This window comes from Podarcis cretensis (assembly GCF_951804945.1).
Source record: "Podarcis cretensis genome assembly, chromosome: 16".
Classification (NCBI taxonomy): domain Eukaryota; kingdom Metazoa; phylum Chordata; class Lepidosauria; order Squamata; family Lacertidae; genus Podarcis; species Podarcis cretensis.
In genome coordinates, this window is record NC_137186.1 from 23,098,339 (window position 1) to 23,117,612 (window position 19,274).

Sequence of the window (19,274 nt, forward strand, 5' to 3'; positions counted from 1 at the left end):
TAATTTCTCATTCTTTGCTGTAGTAAGAAGTGTGCATTACTAAAAATAAACGTGTGTTCTGGACTCTCAGCACCAGCAACTAAAATTTCCTCTCACCATTTCATTAAATGAAGCTTTAATTTATTAATCTATCCATTAAAAGTTTGCAGGTATATTTTTAATATAAGGTTTCCTAATACTGCATGTGGTACTGACAATATCCCTTGTGGATATTCCCTAGGAGTCATTCATGTTCCCATTTTTACCCCTGGAAAACTGAGGCTGAGAGACAGTGATAAGATGCAAGGCACTCAGGCTGTGCTCTATTGCTGCTACCTGCAGCCAGCTGATGTCTTGTCTTCTGAGCCCCTAGCAACCTGGTAGACTGAACTTCAGCTATTTAGGCTGCAGTGCCAGCGTGACTGAGTACTGTCCAAGTGTCAATTCTGGCCTGTCAGGTCCTATGAAGTGTTGGCTCCCTTGGTCTGAGCAGTTCAGCTCTAATGTGATGACACTGCCAAAGCTATTGCTTCCTCTCCATGACTAATAATACTTGCCCCCAATACTTGTGTAGGGCTCATTAACTTGACCCCTGCCTGTTTTGGACAACATGCCTGACTTTGACCCAGTCAAGACTGGATGCTTCTGCCATAGATCCTGGGACTCAGGTGCCTGGAGCTTGACCCAAGCTGAGAACGAATTGCCATATGTCCAGGGCTACTCGGTGATGCCACACCAGAGATTTCCCAGGTCCAAGCATAACACACTTTGCTGGAGCATAACATGCACGGCAGGATAAAAACATAGGCTGTGCCTACGTAACATGGCAGGAAGGTTAAAAATGTAGTAAGTTGTGGTGTGGTCTCAAAATGGCAGCAGCCTGAGGACTGTTTCACCACGGGATGGACTGATCAAACCTACACTTTGCCATGTTTATTAGTGCCTTGCAAACTGGTCTTCCCACAGTGCCAGTGAGTCCAAGAAGCACACTCTAATTTATGACGGTCACGATCCTCTGGGAAATTTGATGGTGCACAACTCCACTGGAATGGATAGGAGTGCTACCTTAAAAGTCGCATAGGGCTTCGCTTCCTTTTTTTAAAATTACTTCGTTTGCACTTTTTCCAGGTCCTTTTCTGAGACTTCCAGAACCCACCCTTGGAATATTTTCTAAAAGGATAATTTTGTAATCTTACATCTCCAGCCCCTAAAGCATTTCCAGCCCACGGGTCTGATCCAGCACTGCAGGCCTCCCTGTTTTAGACGAGCCACACCCACCTGCGCTATAATTGATGTCATATATAATGCCGGGTGTGAGGCAGGTAAAGGCAGGGTGTGGCCGGAAGGGTCTTTGCAAGCACGGCAAACTGGCAGTGGCCGCAAAGCCCTGTTGTGAGCTGCTCCCCCAGCGCCTGACAGCTAGCTGGTAGGCTGGCACCGAAGAACCAATCTACGCAGGACTTTTGCCAGCCCTACACTGTGTCAAGCACAGAGCTCACAAAATGATTTTGCACGGTGCTTCCCAAACATTGCTTTCAGACCTTTTCACAGGCCACGCCCTCTCTCTCCAGGCCACACCCCCTGGTCCTGCTTTGCACCTTCCTTAACAGGTTTGGGCTGGCTGGAATGCGTCCTTCAACCCTGATCATGTCTCTTGCTTGCCTGGATGGAGGAAAGAGGAGAGGTGTGCAAGTGTGCCTAGAAATTACCCTACTAGACAAAGGGGAAATTCACAGTTGTTGCTCGGGCCACTCTTGCCTCTGGCCATGCAAGCCACTGGTCTGTGGTCCCCCAAGAAGGTTGCCAGGAATGGAACATGGCCCTGGAGATGAAAAAGGTTGCCAACCCCTGTGCTAGACAGCATAGGATCCCCATATACTGTACTGGTTCCATTTGCTGGTAGCAAGCTCTTCACAACAGAAAAGGTTAATAAAGGCTTCCTACTTAAGATGGCACATTTCCTAGGCAATGATCATTTTCATCCTGCCCTAGCCACAAGTGGCATGTACATCTGAGAGTGGCTCACTCTGGCAGGCCACAGAAAGGGTTGATCTGAAGCTGCAGGACCTCGGAGAGCTCCGAGCCCACAATCTGCTCAGGGAGCATATCCCTATCTAGGCTTATGGATGTGTGAAGGGTCCAACCGGAGTGTGTGGAGGCAGCCTCACCCTTTCATGGATGGCACACGTGCCATCAGTCAATATGTGGGTTCAGTCTGAAGGGAGATGCTTCAGTGTGTGTGGGATTTCCTCCACTGTAACCCAGATTGGCTAGGGTTCCTGTGCCTGTGGAGGAAATCCCGTGTTTGTGGAAATGGCTCCGTTCAGACTAAGCTGGCCACATGCAGGCTGGAGGACAATGCTACTGCTCTTGTTGGCATCAAGGAGGCAAGGCTGGCTCTGGAGTTCCTGCTGGCTCCTTCCCACATTTGTAAATAAATGCCTAAATAGGACTGTGATCTTTATCTCAACTGAGGCCTTTTATTTGGGCCAGGCTACCACCTCTAAGTTCTCTGGTCTGGAGCACCCCATTGCCACTCAGTGAGCTTCTCCCTTGTTCTTTATCTGATGTACTGAGCAGGTGCTGGGGAGCATGAGGCCGCTGGTGTAAGGGGACCAGCTCCTCAAAGCAAGCTGGCTCAGGGGTTGTTGTCTGGGAGTCCTGGTTTGAGGGCTCTGGTTGAAGGGGCTCTAATGTGGTGATGGGCTCTGGGTCTAAGTTCAAGCCCCCTTGACAGCCAGGGCTACTTCCCTTCCAGATCCAGCCGGTTTATCCTCCTCCTGTGCCCAAGTCCTGGCTATCATTCACAACCAGGGTCATGGCCATGTCTCATTGTCCTTCCTTCCTTCCTTCCTTCCTTCCTTCCTTCCTTCCTTCCTTCCTTCCAACTCATCTTATTTTCTGATTCAATCCCTAAGCTCCTGGTTCAATCCCTAAGCTCCTTCTGGACAACTGGCTCTTAGACCAGAGGTAGCCAGTATGGCGCCCTCCAGTTGCTGCAGCTTATGGGAGCTGCAGCCCAACATCAGAAGAGCAGCACCTGCCTTAAAGAAAAGCACGAATTTAAACTGGACCCACCAAGACGCAACTAGACACAACGCTTCAGCCATTATTAATCAGGTCTCTTAAGTTGTGTGTGCTTAGTTCCTTCAAGCCTGTCCTCACAGGATGTGCATTCCAGAGCCTTTATCCTCTTCAGTGCCCCTCTCCTAATCTGTTACCCATTTGTATACCCTCCTTAAACTGAACGCATTACTCCAGATGAGGTGTATGCGGTGCTGAGTAAGGTCTTGTTATTACTTTCCGAGTCTGGAGGGAAAAATGCTCCTATTAACATAACCTAAAATAGCACTGGTCTTCTGTGCCACTGCATCACACCAGCAATGCATATTCAAGTTTTTTTTTTTACAAACCCTATAAACTCTCTCAAGTCTTTGCTGGGTTTACCGCTGGCTAGCCATCTTTATCAACTGATGACTGGCGAAGTCCCTAAGCACCACAGCACACCCAAATGACATCAATGAGCGTGCTAAGGGAACCTGCAGCCTCTGTGAACCCCACCCACCCACCCAGAATGGATCAGACTCTCCCCGCCCTTGCGTTTTGGAGGGTGAGCAGCATTGGCAGTAAAGGTCCAACATGCACCAGGAGGGAAACATGATACGCAATGGCCTCAGATGCTCCCACACACTTATGATGCATCCAAGCCATCTGGCATAACGGGGAGTTGTAGTTTGCATGATGTGTTGCCACTCCGGGTGCATCACTCACACACAGACATGTCCAAGGGCCTCTGAGGCCATGTTTTTGGCATACACAAGGCCTCTCTCGTTGTGCTCCCTATGCTAGAGGAGGGAGGGGTTGAAAGGGATCTGTGGGAGTATCTGAGGCCTCAGCACATCATGTGCGCTTTCTGGTGCACACTGGGTCCCACCCAATGCTATTCCAGCCTCCAGCAAGCTGTACAGTACAGGGGGAAGAGGCACACCTGATTCATGCTGGGAGGGGTGCGCAGAGGTCTTGAGACTAATTCATGAGCTCAGTGAAATCATGGCATCAGTGGGGCCTACTGGCCTTACCACTCTTCAATTAGTCCAGGAAATCAGTGGATTAATTTTGAGACATCCTTTTAATTAATCCAGCATTTTTAGATTAATTAAAGGATGGGAGTTGGAAAAGTCTCCCCGTTGCTAATTTCATCTCAGATCCCAACAGTGTTTACTGACTCTCTGGGCAGCAAGGCTGCTAAGCAACATTCACAGAGAAAAGTCAAAGAAGGCAGCCCTGGGTATGGGGGTAAGTTGAGGGGCGATGATCCCATGGTCCATCAGTTCTCTGGTGCCTCTGCTCACCAGCAGAGGAACTGGAGAAGCAAGGAGAGGGCAGTTTCCTCAGTAGAGGATCCTTACCTGGGATCTGTGCCTTTCCAGGAAACAAAAGATAGTACTTGCATAAAAGGCACTAAATCAAGCTGCTCTCCCTTGAGAAGGTGTGAGAGACCTGCAAGGATTGTGGAGGGTGGGGTGAGAATAAAAATGATGGAACTCTAGAGTGACAGCCGAAAACCAAGCAGCTGCCAAGCCCTTCAGCACCACCCCAAGGAGCACAGAGGTGCCTCGTGTCAAGCCAGATGACTGGTCCATCTAGCTCGGTGTTTTCTGCTGCACTGACTGGCAGCAGCTCTCCAGGGTTTGGGGAAGAGGATCATTCCCAGCCCATTGGAACATGTGAAGCTGCAATCAATGGGATAAAGATTTTGACAGTGCTAAGAGTAAAAGTGGGTCTTTGTATGGGAATGAATGAAAAAGCAATGAATGAATGTTTCATTTCTTATATAGGAACACTGAAAGCAGCCTTATTCTAAGTCAGATTGGTGATCCATGTGTTTCAGTATTGCCTACACAGACTGAAACCCTGGACGGTCGCTGCCGGATGGGGAACATTCTCAGCCCTACCTGCTGGGGATTGAACCTGGGACCTTCTGCATGCAAGGCAGGTGCTCAACCACTAAGCCTATTCACCTTCCTGGGTGAATTGGCTCCTCCAAATTTCACCTGCCTGACCCTCCAAACAAGTAGAGGGTCTTGTCAGCAGTCTCCCCTGCTGCTAGGCAGTCTCCTGCCTCCCACCTCCCTTTCCAGTCCCACACAAGGAGCCTCCAATGGGGCTCCCTCTCCCTCACTGCAAGCCCTATTCATTGCTAGTCAACCTCTCCACCAAAGCCCCAGGCAGAGCAACCAAGCACCAGGAAACCCATGCCCTTCTTTCCCACACAGGGGACTTGCACAAGAGGCTACCTCAAGGGATTCTAATGGCCAGAACTATTGGGAGCATTAAGAGTCTCTTTTGCCACTCATTGCTGGGTTCAGCTGCAGAGTGAGCAGGACTGACGTTGAGCAGTTGGTAAGAGCTGATCTTTTATCTGGAGGACCTCCCTTTGCCCCGATACATAGATACTTATGCACAGCAGCGAGACACACCCATGATGATGTTTCCATGCTTCCCTGCCAGGACACACTAGGTAGAACTAGTTGAGGGGGCAAGGGCAGAAAGTGGGGCAAATTTAGAAGAAAGGCCCATGCTGAAAATGGCTGAGAAACCTCTCCTTACTGAGGTGCTGGGCACACCCAAAGCATGCTGAGTTTTGCAAGGCCACGTGGTTAATTATAGTGCCTACTAAAATTTGCCTAGAATACCGGTCAGGATCACCAACCTATTACACCCACCCCACATGACCTTTCTTCCAGTTTCCAATCACAGGATTACTTTTACAGCAATATTACCTATCCATCAGTCACTTCGCACCCTGAGTTTCCTTAGGATTTACATGGCAGCTGATGGTGAAGAGGTCTAGTGTAGTGGTTAAGAGACTGAGCTCTGAGGTCACACCCACTCTGGGCATTTAAAGTGCTTTCATATCAGTTTAAGCATCATGGAGAATCCTGGAAACTGTAGTTTGCTAAGAGTGCTGGGAATAGTAGCCCTGCGAGGTCAGCACCCTTAACAAACTACAGTTCCCGGGATTCTTTAAGGAAAGCCACAGTAAGCGTGTGACCTGAATCAGGAAGCCCTTCTTCTGCATCTCAGCTCCACCAGGTGGGTTCCGGGCGAGGAATTCTCTCTGCTTCAGTTCCCCACCTACAACGAGGGGGTACTAATACTGACCTATGTTACAGGGCTTTGAAAACGCTCTCACACTGCATAATTGTGTACTGCTGTCGTGATCCCAGGAACAGTGCAATGAATTTGCCCAAACAAACTCTTTCTCTCGGACACACATCGCTTACAGATTTTGCCATCTGAGGTGGTTAGTTCAGATAGGAGTCTCTCTCTCTCTCCCTCCTTTGGTGACCTCTTTTGTGAGGACAGACACAAATACCTCATTTAAACTTTACTATGATACTGCTATCATCATTGATGTCCCTAAGGGAACAGCAGGAATGGATTTTAAAACCTGATATGGAAAGAAGTGAAAGAATGATTCATGGAGAGAGAAGAGGAATGGCTGGACCAGAGCTTTAAAAGAACACGGGGCTTTTTGAAGCCAAACAATACAAGGAGCTCCCTTTTTACGGAGCCAGACCTAATAGTGCCTCCCATTCAGCACTGTCCACCCTTTCCAGGGTCCCAGACAGAGATCTCTTTCAGCGCTGATTGCACACAACCCTTTAAGCGGAGATGCAGGAAACTGAACATGGAACCTTAGCCATGCCTTGAATTAACAGTGGCATCCTGTTCTGGTGGTTGCCAGGGTCCCTACCTTGATCGCCTGTGCACAAACCAGATAGTGGGACCTTTGCAACAGAGCTCCTTTCACAAAGCAAAGAGCCAAAAAGCCAACGAAACAGAAACTAAATTGGGAGTGGCTAAAGCTGTAGCAAAACTGCAGAGCAAAGGGAATTAACACTGCAAGAACAAGGGAGGAGAAACCCAGAGCAATGAGTTTTCAACATCAGCTCCTGGAAGAGCAATAAGTGGTCTGAGTAGGTCCAGCACGGGCAGACATTTTCACAGGGGCTACAAAAAGGTTTTTACCTCCCCCACCCCGTCCCCCATGGATGGCTAACGTAGGGTGGTAGCTCGTTGGAGATGGCTCATGGGGAGCCTGAATTGTTATTCAGCTGGGATGGGATTCAGTCTGAAAACTGCTTGTTTCAGGCCATGGGTGGGGTTCAGAATAGAGACACGGGGAACAGAACCTTTGCAACACTGTCCATGGGCTGCAGGAGTTGGGGGCTTTTTTTTGGGGGGGGGGAGGAAAAAGGACACCTGTATTTGTTTAATGCTATGATATACAGAATTAAAAGGACTCCGGATTTGAGAGCAGCTGCTGGCTGTGAACCAGAGGATTGCATTGCCATGGAGGAGGGATGGTCTCCGGTAAATTAAGCTGTTAAGAGAGTTCAAGCAGCTTTCTCCCTCCTTATGCATCCCTTCCATGACACCCTGACCACTTCATATTCCTGGAAACCATTGAGTATGCTCAATCTTTGTGATTTTGTAGTTTTCTTTTACTGTCCCTTTAATTTGTGTACTAATATAGATTTGCATATTTGGAGAAACCACTGTTGCATTGATTTTGGGGGTGGGGGGGTGGGGATTTTACTTCCAAAGCTGACTAGACAAGAGGCTGCCAAATTCTCTTTCGGAAGGGACAAGAACACAGTGCAATGTACTCCTCATCTCTAACAGGAGAGCTCCTGTTCAGGGCTCCAACTAGCTCAGAATAAGAGCCTTGTAAGGCTCTTCAAGGCTTCCAGAAAGGGGGAGGGGGAAGGTTTCAAGAGGAACATAAGAAAAAAAAGGCACTTCAGTACTCTCCCCAGCCCCGCCCCGCCCCCATCCTCAAAACTCTCCCCACCTGCTCTTAGGGATGTTCTTAGGGATTTTGCACCATCCCTCACCAAACCAGTATGTGAAGCTATACTTTGAATTTCAAACTTGCAATGCACAAGCCAAAAAAACTGTCCATTAGGAGAAAGAGCAAGAAGAAGAAAGCATGCATTGGTGAAAATAACACACAAAAATATATTGGGGAAAGTTGCTTGCAAAAAAATCTATACATTTCGCAAATCTGCAAAGAGCGGGATTTTTTTGTACATACTATTAAAAAATGTGCAAACTGAAGTGGAAATGGGGTGTGGTAAACTGGAGACTGGGAAAATGAGAAGCTGGGAGAATCCCAAACAGACAAAATTCGTCCATCCCCACTTGTGCTATATAGTGCTGGTAGGGAGGGAGGTTTCTAGATAGTAGGAAAAGGAAACATGGGGTGATGAGATCATCATGGTATGTATGCCCAGAGGTGGCTGGGGAAACCCAGACAGATGGATGGGGTATAAATAAAATAATAATAATAATAATAATAATAATAATAATAATAATAATAATAATAATAAAAAATAATCCCCTAAATTAGTCTTCTCCAGATGCTCTGGACTACACATCCCATTTTGTCCAATGGTCTGGGATGACAGGAGGTGTAGCCAAAAACATCAGCATCATATTTATATTTATATTTAATTTATTAAATGTGTATACCACCCTTTATCCATAGATCTCAGGGCGGGTCATAGGATAAAAAATATATAGAGACAAAAAAAAAATACATAATAAAAACAAGAACAAACCGATCCAAAAACCCCTCTCCTCCAACACATTTAAAAGGATATATGATGTTAGCCATCTGGAGGGCACCAATTTGGGGAAGGATACCCTAAGCTGTAAGCTGTGATGAGTTCAAACAGGCCAATTCCCTTCTTCCATCCCCACCCCCACAGCTGACATCCTCAGCAGTTTATTCTAAATGCATAGATCTGCTTTCCCCATCCAGATCTTTGGGACTACAACTTCCATCAGCCGCAGCCGAAGCATGCAGCCAGCTATATTCCCTGCCTTCTATAGATCTTGGAAGCCACTTAACACCAGTCTCTCTTGAAACCTTAAAAAAAAAAAAATTATTTTTATTTTGCATACTTGGGGATTGCCCTGAGTATGCAGCCGTATATACCTTCCCAATGGGCATGGTGCTAAGCAAAGGTTGGTATTAGAGGGAATGATGACCAAGAATGGGAGTGTCCTATACAGCCCCATCAAGGCAGAAGACAATTGGGAGACACTATTCTGGCATTGGAGAGATTGGGGTTTTGAAGATTTGCACCTCCTTGCCATGCAATTTTAGCCTCTTTCACATGTTATTCATGTGAAAGGGACACCAAACAAGTACTGGGAATTGGTGTTGCAGTCCTGTCCCGGCCTCTGGCTCTGAGAACACTGCCTGTCCTGGCCTCTAGATCAGTGGCACCCTGGGGCACCTTGAATGATGGTCAGGGGTGCCATGGGCAGCACTGGCCTCTGCCCCTCTTTCCTTCCCTCCCTCCTCTGATGCCCTCTCGTGTCATTGCCTCCCAAAGGCTTGCACAGCTATTTACTGCAGCAGCCCTGACTACAAGCTCCACAGGGAAATGGTGCCTCTGAGAGGCACCTCTCTTTGGGGCGGGGGCAGCTCAGAGACCAGGGGAGGCAGCAGCCGCTGCCTGGAGGACTCCCAAGGAGGCGGCAGAGGAGGCTGAGGGAATGCTCCACAAGGGAGGCTATTCGAAAAAGGGTGGGAGGCTGCCAGCATTGCAGGCAAGGGGTGACAAAACTGGGATCTTGGGCCCCACAGGGGTGCCACAAAAAGAATGTAGTTGGTCAAGTGGGCCATGGACTCAAAAAGATTGAAAACCTCTTCTCTAGATAATTATATATTAACTGATGCACAGGTGGGTGGGTGTGTGCACAGTTGATGACACCAAGACCATAAGAGATTGCTGGATCAAGCCAATGGCCCCTTAAGCAGAGGTTGGGTGGCCATCTGTCATGGATGCTTTAGTTGAGATTCCTGCATTGCAGGAGGCTGGACCAGATGACCCCTGGGGTCCCTTCCAATTCTAGAATTCTATGAGTCTACCCCCTATGGGAAGCCCACAAGCAGGGCCTGAGCACAACAGCACTCTTTGCCCACATGTGGTTTCCAGCAACTGGTGTTGAGTACTGTACAGCCACTGTGTCTAGTAGCCACCAGTAGCCCTCTCCTCCATGAATTCATCAAATCCTCTTTTAAAGCCATCTAGGCTGGTAGGTATGCCATCTAGACACACATGCAGGCACCACAATTTAAGGAGGATATTGACAAACTGGGACGTGTGCAAAGAAGGGAAACCAAGATGATGACCCTTGGAGTCCCTTCCAAGCCTACAATTCTATGATTCTATGTCCAGAAGTGGGGTCAGGCAGTGCGTCCTTGTTCCCTGCTGCTTGTGCAACGCTCCCTTTATGAAAGCAAAACATGTGGGCTTTTTTCATGCCACCTTTTTTGACATCACCCCCCCCCCCAAAAGTGACGGAACAGAAACATACAGCTAAGGAAAGACACAAGTTAATAATGCACGTGGAAATAAGACAGAAGGGAAATCCCAGAAGTTAGAGACACTGCTCCAGAAATTTGACACACCGGTTAAACTTGGGTGGTGTTGAATGCACCAGATTGGCCTTCCACCCACATTTTCCCAGAAGCAGTGTGTGTGTGTGTGTGTGTGTGTGTGTGTGTGTGAGATGTCTGGACTCTTCTCACATTCTAGCCACTCCCCAAATACGTACTCAGTCTGACTTAGCCATGAAGAGCACAGGAATAAGTTGCAGCTAAGCAAAGTTCCATGCTGCCGCAAATCTAGCCCCCAGTGAGCCAATACATGGCTACAAGGGGGGCAGCTCAATAGGAAAGAACTGGCCATGGTCAGCTGAGGCAGCCTGAAGGTTAATGGTACCTTTTATGAACATTGTGTAGTCTTCCCACTACCTTGGGCATGGAGGGAACCTCTGCTAAATCCCTGAAATGCGGTTAAAAATCAAAATGCCCATAGAATTCTTAAAAGGTCAAGGCCTACCCTACCATGACTACAGCTAAGCATGAGACCTTCTCCATGGAGTTGTGAAGCTACACATCCAGTACTGCCCCAGGAGATGCACGGATGGCTAATATGTTATAGGCTGCCTGTCTTGTATGTGGACAGAGGTTCATCTGGCTCTGGAAGGGTCAGATTAAGAGGTGGTGAACTGGCTGCCCATGGGCGACATTGAGGCCCCAACACAACCTCATCATGTCATGAAGGGGCAGCTTCGTATCTTGCATGGCCAACTGACAACCCTCTCATTGGGAATGGTCCTGACACAGAGAGGCCTCTCAGGCAACTGGAGGGGGAGAGAAGTAGCTGGCAGGTCCTTTGCCCAGTGTGTATACAGCAGATTCTACCTGGCCAATGTGCTCTGAGGGGTATCTGTGTGTCATCATTGGGCAGTTAGCCTCCAAGCAGGTAGCCTGGATAGAATCCAGCGCTGTAGACTGAAGACATGCTGCTGCTTGCCAGTCTTTATATTTAAGATGCATTTGCACTGATGACATGAATACAAATGTCAAAATGTTCATATACTACTACTAGATCCCCACCCCCATTTCTCTACCAGCTAATGACAAGTCAGGAAACCTCAGTTTGTATTCAAAACGGTGGGGATTTCTTCATGTCTGTGACACCATTTCCAATAATGCTTTTTACGTTAAAACACACACACACACCAAGTTAAAGGAATGAGAAAGATAACAGCAGGGAGGATAAGAAAGGGGTGGCATAATCTAAAGAGCAGGCAGTGTTAATACATTTGCAAGTTGCGCCACGGTTTTAGGATATGGCAGGTTATAAATGGAAATTAGTTAGAGCTCTGTCTGGTCAATGGTCAAAAGCTCTATCTCAGGTGTGGGGCACATTTGGTGCTCCAGAAGTTGCTGAACTGCAACTCCCATCATGCTTGGCCATTGGCCATGCTTGCTGTGGCTGATGGGAGCTGTAGTTCAGCAACACCTGTAGGGCCCAAGGTTCCCCACACCTGCTCTATCTGGTGCAGGGCATGCAAGACAAAAGAGGGCTCCACGGAGGAGGAGGAGCCACATAGTGCAGTAGATAAAAACAGTGCTTGCATGTTATATTGCATTTGCCAAGACTCAATCTCAGGGAGGGAGCCTCCAATAGGAAACCTTGGTGTCAAGGGCACTTCCCAGCCAAGGAATGCACACCACAGAGAGTTAACTCTTCATGGTCAAACATAACACTTGCTTCTACAGCTCTGGAGACCTGGGTAGCTCTTCCCAGGAATGTGCTTTAAGGAGCAGTTGCAACAACTGGGGACCACTCCTCCTCCACCAGTTGATGTACCTTCACCCTGTGAGCTGTGTGTATGTAGCCAGGGACTCTGCCTGCATGGAAGCTGCTTCTGCTCTTCCTGCTTCAATTATCTCCTGGCTCTGGGAGACTGTGGTGCAGGGAAAGCACCCGGGACTTCACTTGCCTGGCATGCCTCTTCCTCCTCCTGCCTCTGATTCTTGCCTCCTGGCTGATATGGGTCCCCGCAGACCACTCCCCCCCCTCTCCTGAGTCAGACTCCAGTCCCACTCCCCCTAGTGCACACTCGTCAGCATCCTGCCAGTCCCTGGTAGTTGGGAAGGCGATGACTACTGGAGTGGGTGATTGGTTCTCAAAGTGGGAATTTGCAGGGCTTTTTTTTAGCTCAGATAAAAGGCAAGAAAGAGGTGACATGATGGAAGTTTATAAAACTATGCATAGCACGGAGGAAGTGGGCAGAGAAAAGTTTTTCTCCTTGTCTCATAACACTAGAACTTGTGGACCTTGAATGAAGCTGAATGTTGAAGACCCAGGACAGATGAAAGAAGAGTATTTTTCACCAGCACATAGTTAAGACTATGGAACTTGCTCCCACTGGAGGCAGTGATGGCCACCAACCTGAATGGCTTTAAGAGAGGATTGGGCAAAGTCATGGAGAAGAAGGCTACCAAGGGCTGCTAGCCATGATGACTATGCTTTGCCTCCATGGTATGAGGCAGCAAAGCTTCTGAATGCCAGTTACTGGAAACCAGAGGAGGAGAAACTGCTCTTGTGCTTGGGTCCTGTTTGCGGGTTTCCGAAGCAGCATCTGTTTGGCAACTGTGAGAACAGGATGTTGGACTAGATGAGCCACTGGCCTGATTCAGCAGGCTCTTCTTCTGTTCTTAAGTGGAGATCTTGCATTTTCCTTTGTTTCTCCCAACTCAGGTTTATTTGTGCTTTCCTGGCTAGTTTATACTCCCCTCACCTTTAACAGCAAACTCTGTCGATGAGTGCTGACAGGACTGGGAGACAAAAGGTGGCTATTGAGAACTGAGAGGGCGGTACCAACATGTAGGGTATTGGTGGGGGGGAGCTAGAAGTATCTCCAAAGCATTGAGGGTTGTATCCAACTTAGTATTACTCAAAGCACAGAAATTAATGGGCCTTAGTCATATCCATTAACTTCAATGGGTCTGCTCAGAGTAAGGCTAATATTGGATGCAACCCTAAAAACAAAATGGGTAACCCCCAATTCCCAAATAGCACCCCAGTTGGGACTGACAATACTCAGTGTTCTCCAGGAACCATGGACTGTTGAGCATCAAAATCAGGGTGGAGAGGAAGGGAAGGGAAAACCTGGAGTGGTGGTGTACAAAACAGCTTGTTTCATCCCCTTGTAGCTTATAATGTTCTGGATGTGGGCATGGCAGATTAAATGGCCAATCCTGAACAGGAGCACTCCTGTTAGATGGTGAGAATACGCTGGAACATTTTGTAGCAGGTACAACTTTTGCATGCATTTAAAACACCACTGGTGGCAAGAATGAGGGGGAAAGAATACTTGTGAGACTTCATTTTCCTTGGCCATGCCTTTACTTTCAAGGAGTAAAAGGGAGGGGGGAGTTGTAAGTTTACCAGTGGTGATAACTGGATACACCAATGGCAGGCACAGGAGGAGCCAGAGGGAAAACACGAGTGGTAGCTGGTTCTGTGTATCATACTATTCCCTTATCCCTCTTGGCAGACAGGTACCATGGGTCATAGTAATGCTCCTCCAGGTCTCCCAGGGGTTGTAACTACTGCTTAATGATTAGTGTGGTTCTTGACCATTTATGAGCTACAATGGGAGAGGGCAAGATTCAGCGAATGCCAACACTCACTTGTGAACTAATGGGTGTTGTGAATTTCCAAAATAGGTCTGCGTCCCCCCACATTGAGGACTTATACGAGCGAACGCTGGCAAAACGTATTTCGGCAACTGCCAACTTTCACTGGTGTTATCTTGGGAGATTTTTGGGCTGTTGCATTTGGGGTTGTCAGTCTTGACACCCGCCACATTTTAGACACGGATATGCAAAAGTGAAATTCGTGAGATGCTGATATACCGCTAGCGTCAGAATTCCCTCCGCCCCCAAGAGTCACGCTTTGGACTGAGTAGTATTTTAGGAAGAGTTTGAGAATGAGGGAACTGAATGACTGTGCTAACTTACAACAGGACTGTATCCATTTCTACAAGGCAAGGGGTGTACTGGTATAATGAGATGCCACAAGATTCGCTACCAAAGGAGAGAACACCCAAGGCCTCCGCATGGATGAGGCGTGAGGCGTGTTGCCGCCCTGAAGACCATCCTTCCATGCCCGTACAATCGGGTCAACCTGTAAGTTCCGGAGGGAGCAGTTTCCCTTGCCACACTGGGGGTGGGGGAACCACACACACATGCACACACACACCCCTCCCGAGATCCACGCCAGCAGTGAGCACGAGCAATAATTCAAACTCAACTGCTTCAGCACAAGGGGTGGGGGAGATATGAAGCCTCCACCACTGCAAATTCGTTCTCAAACCACCATTGTCTAGGGCTAACAAGAAGCTCTTTTGATGTGTCCTGAAGATTGGAGCGAGGGGGAGCGTGGGGGGTGGGCAGATGTGCTATGGAGAGGACTCAGAGAAATGGCAAAGGAGAAAAATCATTCAGCTACGAGGCAAGACAAAAAAAAAGCGGGGGGTGGGGGTGGTGGAGGGTTATCCATTGTAATTTCTGGGCTGGCTCAGGATGATGTCATAATGGCAGGCAGCAAATGCAACGGCCAAATGCTGGGCACCCTGTAAATCTCTCTGCCCATGTGACCTCTAATACTGATTTGGCCGAAATACCAAATATTTCTATCATTTTACATGTACGAGATCGTTTCTGGTTTGCGAAGCATCACAACCCCTCCTCCATCCACTCTTGGGATACTGCTGCCAATTTCCAGGTGTGTGTGTTAGAGGGAGAGAGGGAGTGTGTGTGTGTGTGTGTGTGTGTGTGTGTGAAAAGGAAAGGATGGGGGAGGAGGCAGAGACCTCACTCTCTACAAGCACACACCCCTTTCGCTACTACAAAGACATCACTAGCAATCACATTTGCAATAGTACAAATGCTGGCTGAACCACCGCCACCATCTCCTCTTGCCTGCTTTTTCTCGCACCCTCCGGTAAAAAAAGAAAGAAGGGAAGAGGGGGGGAAAACCCAGCCCTCTGTCATTTTATAGGAGTTGCCCGGTCCTTTATAGTGTCAAATGGGAACAATGCAGTTAGCCGTAAAATGAATGAATGAGAATGAATGAATGCAAACAGCTAAGCAATTCGCCATGAGAGGCGGCAGTGGTTCCTTCCACTGGTCAAACCATCAGCACTCATTAAAATTATAATCATCAATATCTCCAGTCACTCCGTCGTTCCCCCCACCCCCACCACCCCTCCTCCTCCTCCTCTTCCTCCTCCTCCCAGACAGACAGAAATTATACTCAACAAAAATGGATGCAATTTGGAACAAACCAATCAGAGGGAAAAAAGAAAAGAAAGGCACCTCTTCCTTCCAAAAGCCACGTTTAAATTTCAACCTGCTGCAAATAAATCCCAAATTGCTAGGAGATATTTTCAAAATATTCTGCAAAAGATTTTTTTTCTTTAAATAATAATAAAAAAAACCACCTCTCTCTCTCTCTCTCAATATCTAGTTGCTATGCCAACAAAAAGAGAGAAAGAGAGAGAGAGATAGAGAGAGAAAGAGGGCGTTGGGAGAGAATTCTTGACCCCTTCCCCAGACTGACACAGTCACATCAGAACGAGGAGGGGAGGAAAAAAAAAAAGATAGCGGGGCAAGGGGTGTGGTGGCTGCTTACCAAAGATGCTGATTTGATTGTGGCAAAGCGTTCTCGGTTCCGGTAGTGGAGGGCCCGATTCTGGACTGAGTGGGTAGGCCGCAGCTCAGGCCTGCGCTCCCCGTGGCCCACCTCATCCCTTATGAATACATGATCCTGCAGAAATGGATGAAAACAAGGAGAAAGTCCAGTTGTGCTCTTTCTTCGCCGGCTGCCTCTCTTTCACCCCTCTTTTTGCACAAGCCCTGCTGTTTGAAATGCATAGTTTGGCTCTCTGCTAGTCCCTGCAGCTCTCACAGTACAAAATGAATAAGCAACACATTGCAGCCTTCAGTTAGGAATGTCAGCTGATCGCTAGTGGGATGCCTTCTGAATCCCTGGCAGATTTTTTTTTTAACCTCCAGAATTACATATGTGCAAAAAAGAGAATCAAAAACACAAAGCGCTGCAGAGCAGTCAGAGTCCTCAGAAGGGCTTGCTTAAAACACTGCACCCAAATAATCCCTTTAAAAACATGGTTTCCATGGCTAGCAAAGATGCTGCTGCTGCTGCTGCTGCTGGTGGTGGTGGTGCTGCTGCTGCTCCCTTTGAACACAGAAGCAAGGATCTGCCACATTCCCTTTTCCAGCCTGGATTTTCCTCTGGACTTGCTATCTGCTCTGAAGAAGAAGCATTTCTGTCTAAATAGATGCAGGATGGAGGAGACCAGCCTCTCTGTGTGTGTCTTGTGCTGGAAAGACTCTGTGACCACTCAGGGATCCTGCTTTCTAGTCATGATCGTGCACGGTTCTAGCATTTTCTCTCCATAGCCTTGGAAAGGATTTTTTTTTTTACATTTAAAGAGACAGAACACAGTTTAATACAAATGATCTTTGCTAAGTTTTTTCTTCTCTCCTGTGACCCAGAGCTTCAGGAAACAATGACACGATGGCCAGAATTCGTGTTTTAAGTGTCATACTGTCTCTCACATATATTTTTTTAAAAAATAAAATGGTTGCATATGTCATTTGGGAAATTGCATTCTTCCAGTGGCAAATGTCTGTGTCTTGGATCTGGGACATGGGAGTTTGAAATTCAGATCATCTGTGGACATGCTGGATGGCCTTCAGTGCTGTGTTACCTCTCAGCCTCAGTAACTCTTCTGCATAATGGGAATAAATCAGTGACCTACACACTGTGTCATTTCAGGCTATATATTATTATCTACTATTTATAAATTATTATACATACCCAGATTTAAACAGACACTAAAAAGAGAAGCCTGTTATTGTAATTTGGAATAAAGAAAAGGCTACTTTTAAGCTGCCAGCTTCCAAGCTAGGGAAACTCAAATTCTTTCCCCCAACATTTTTCAGTAAGGAAGAAGACTGGGTGCATTCATCCTGCCATCTATAGTAGCTCCAAGAAGCAGGGTGTGGCATACTAAGAACCCAAAAGCAAGGGTGGCGAACCTGTGGCCCTCGAGATGTTGTCGGATTCTGACTCCCATCATCTCTGACCACTGGCCAGAGTTGACAGAAGCTGGAGTACAGCAACATCTGAAAGGCCCTACAGAAATAAGACCAAGCCCATCTAGTCAGACATCCCATTTCCAGTGGCAGCCAGAAAAGTAGAAAATGAACTTTCTGCTTTTTCAGAAGTCAGAGCCACTGGATTTTCATTCTTATTATGTGCAAAGGGACCGTAAAACCAAGGAATTGGTTCTAATGGACATAACAAATAATACAGAACCATGGCACCGACTGGAGACCAGGTTTAAGGCAGCCCATAGGTCCTAAGACTATTTGTTTTAAAAAGCAAGACTCAGGATGCTACTTTAGGGGTATTACTCTGCCTGCCCTACGTGCACACGCAGCACTTCAAGGGAGTTTGGCCACATACCCTTGCTGACCAGCATGGGTCGCCCACAGCTTCCTAGGGATCAGAGAGCTCCATCAAAAGAACTGGCTATCCTCGTATTTTTAGGTGCGATCAGAGACTGATCGTGCTAGGGTATGTCCCCTTCAAGATCAAGCAAGCAAACCACAGGCGATTAATTAAGACCGGCATGAAAAACCCACTCTACTTGTTACCAGGATCTGGTGACTCTTTCAAGTTACTCCAGGTTCCGATTATCCTCCTGAACGTAAACATGTTCAGAATGACCATTTTCATTTATTACATTGTGTTGATGCTATATAAAGCAATAAGAATTGGAACACCCCCACCAAATCACTGGGCAATGGACATTCAAGAAGTATTACTGCATGTTGATGTGTCGTGTAAGCAAGGCCCCCGAGGCACTCTGGGCAAGTCATCCAGGTCCTAAAGACTGATCTTCAAAACAGAGAAATGGTCCTAGGCAGGCTGGCTTTTTGTAAAGAAAGACAATTAATTTGCCAGTGTTAATGGGTTAGCGAATGCTTTGCTATATCCAGAAGGCTCTGTGTGTCACTTCTTCCCCATCCCTTTCAGCAGCTACTAGCATTTCTCCCCTTCTCACATCCATGTGGACCCCATTGCAAACCAGTCTGTACTAAATATCTCTTCGGTACCTTCCAAGGAAGTGCAACCCTAATTATGCACGCTTCAGACTTTGAGAATCAACCTATACCCTCAACCTGGTGCTCGCCAGATGTTTGGACTGCAACTTCTATCACCACCGCCTGCTTTTGGCAATGCTGGCAGGGGCTGATGAGAGCTGGGAGCCCAGCAACTTCTTGAGGGCACCAGGATGGAGAAGGCTGTCCTAACAAAACCACCCAGGAGTTACCAGGTGCCAAATGGGCAGTTCCACCATGTTTCAATTTCAAACGAACCGTGAATCTGGAGCAAAATGGTATCAGACAGAGCACTTGTTGCATGTGGGTCTGCTCCTGTTTCCCCGTCCCTCCTAATTGACATGGGGCACATGAACAAGCATCAGGACCTCTTACCATTTCCCAGGAGACTTTTCATCGGATGTAAGTTCTGCATAACACTCAAAAAAGCCAACGAGATGGAACAAGGGCAAGTCCGCTGTTCATCCACATAAGTCTAAATGGATTTTTTGTAAGGATGCTTGCGGGACATAAATACAGAAGGAGTAAGGTCTCATCATTGGACTATGCAGGAGAGATGTTCAGAAGTTGAGTGAGCACATCCTTGAAACTCACCGATAATGGTTTAAAGCCTTTGTTTCCTATCTGCCTGAACTACAAACATAACCAATCAACAGGCCAGTGTGTTTCTATGGTATGAAAATAACCCTGTGTG

General features: G+C 47.4%; 1 protein-coding gene and 1 long non-coding RNA gene across 6 annotated transcripts in view; one reads left to right on the forward strand and one right to left on the reverse strand.

Annotated features, from left to right (window-relative positions):
* TAOK3 (TAO kinase 3) overlaps positions 1 to 19,274 on the reverse strand; it is a 125,546-nt gene that overhangs the window by 28,022 nt on the left and 78,250 nt on the right. For all 5 annotated transcript variants that reach the window (XM_079956572.1, XM_079956570.1, XM_079956571.1 and 2 more), the window contains one exon: positions 16,062 to 16,196. In XM_079956572.1, coding sequence (XP_079812698.1) covers positions 16,062 to 16,196 — 135 coding nt within the window. The remainder of the gene's footprint in view (positions 1 to 16,061; positions 16,197 to 19,274) is intronic.
* LOC307205117 lies at positions 570 to 1,927 on the forward strand. Its single transcript, XR_013833884.1, has 2 exons — positions 570 to 703; positions 1,590 to 1,927. It is a non-coding gene; the product is annotated as an uncharacterized lncRNA (long non-coding RNA).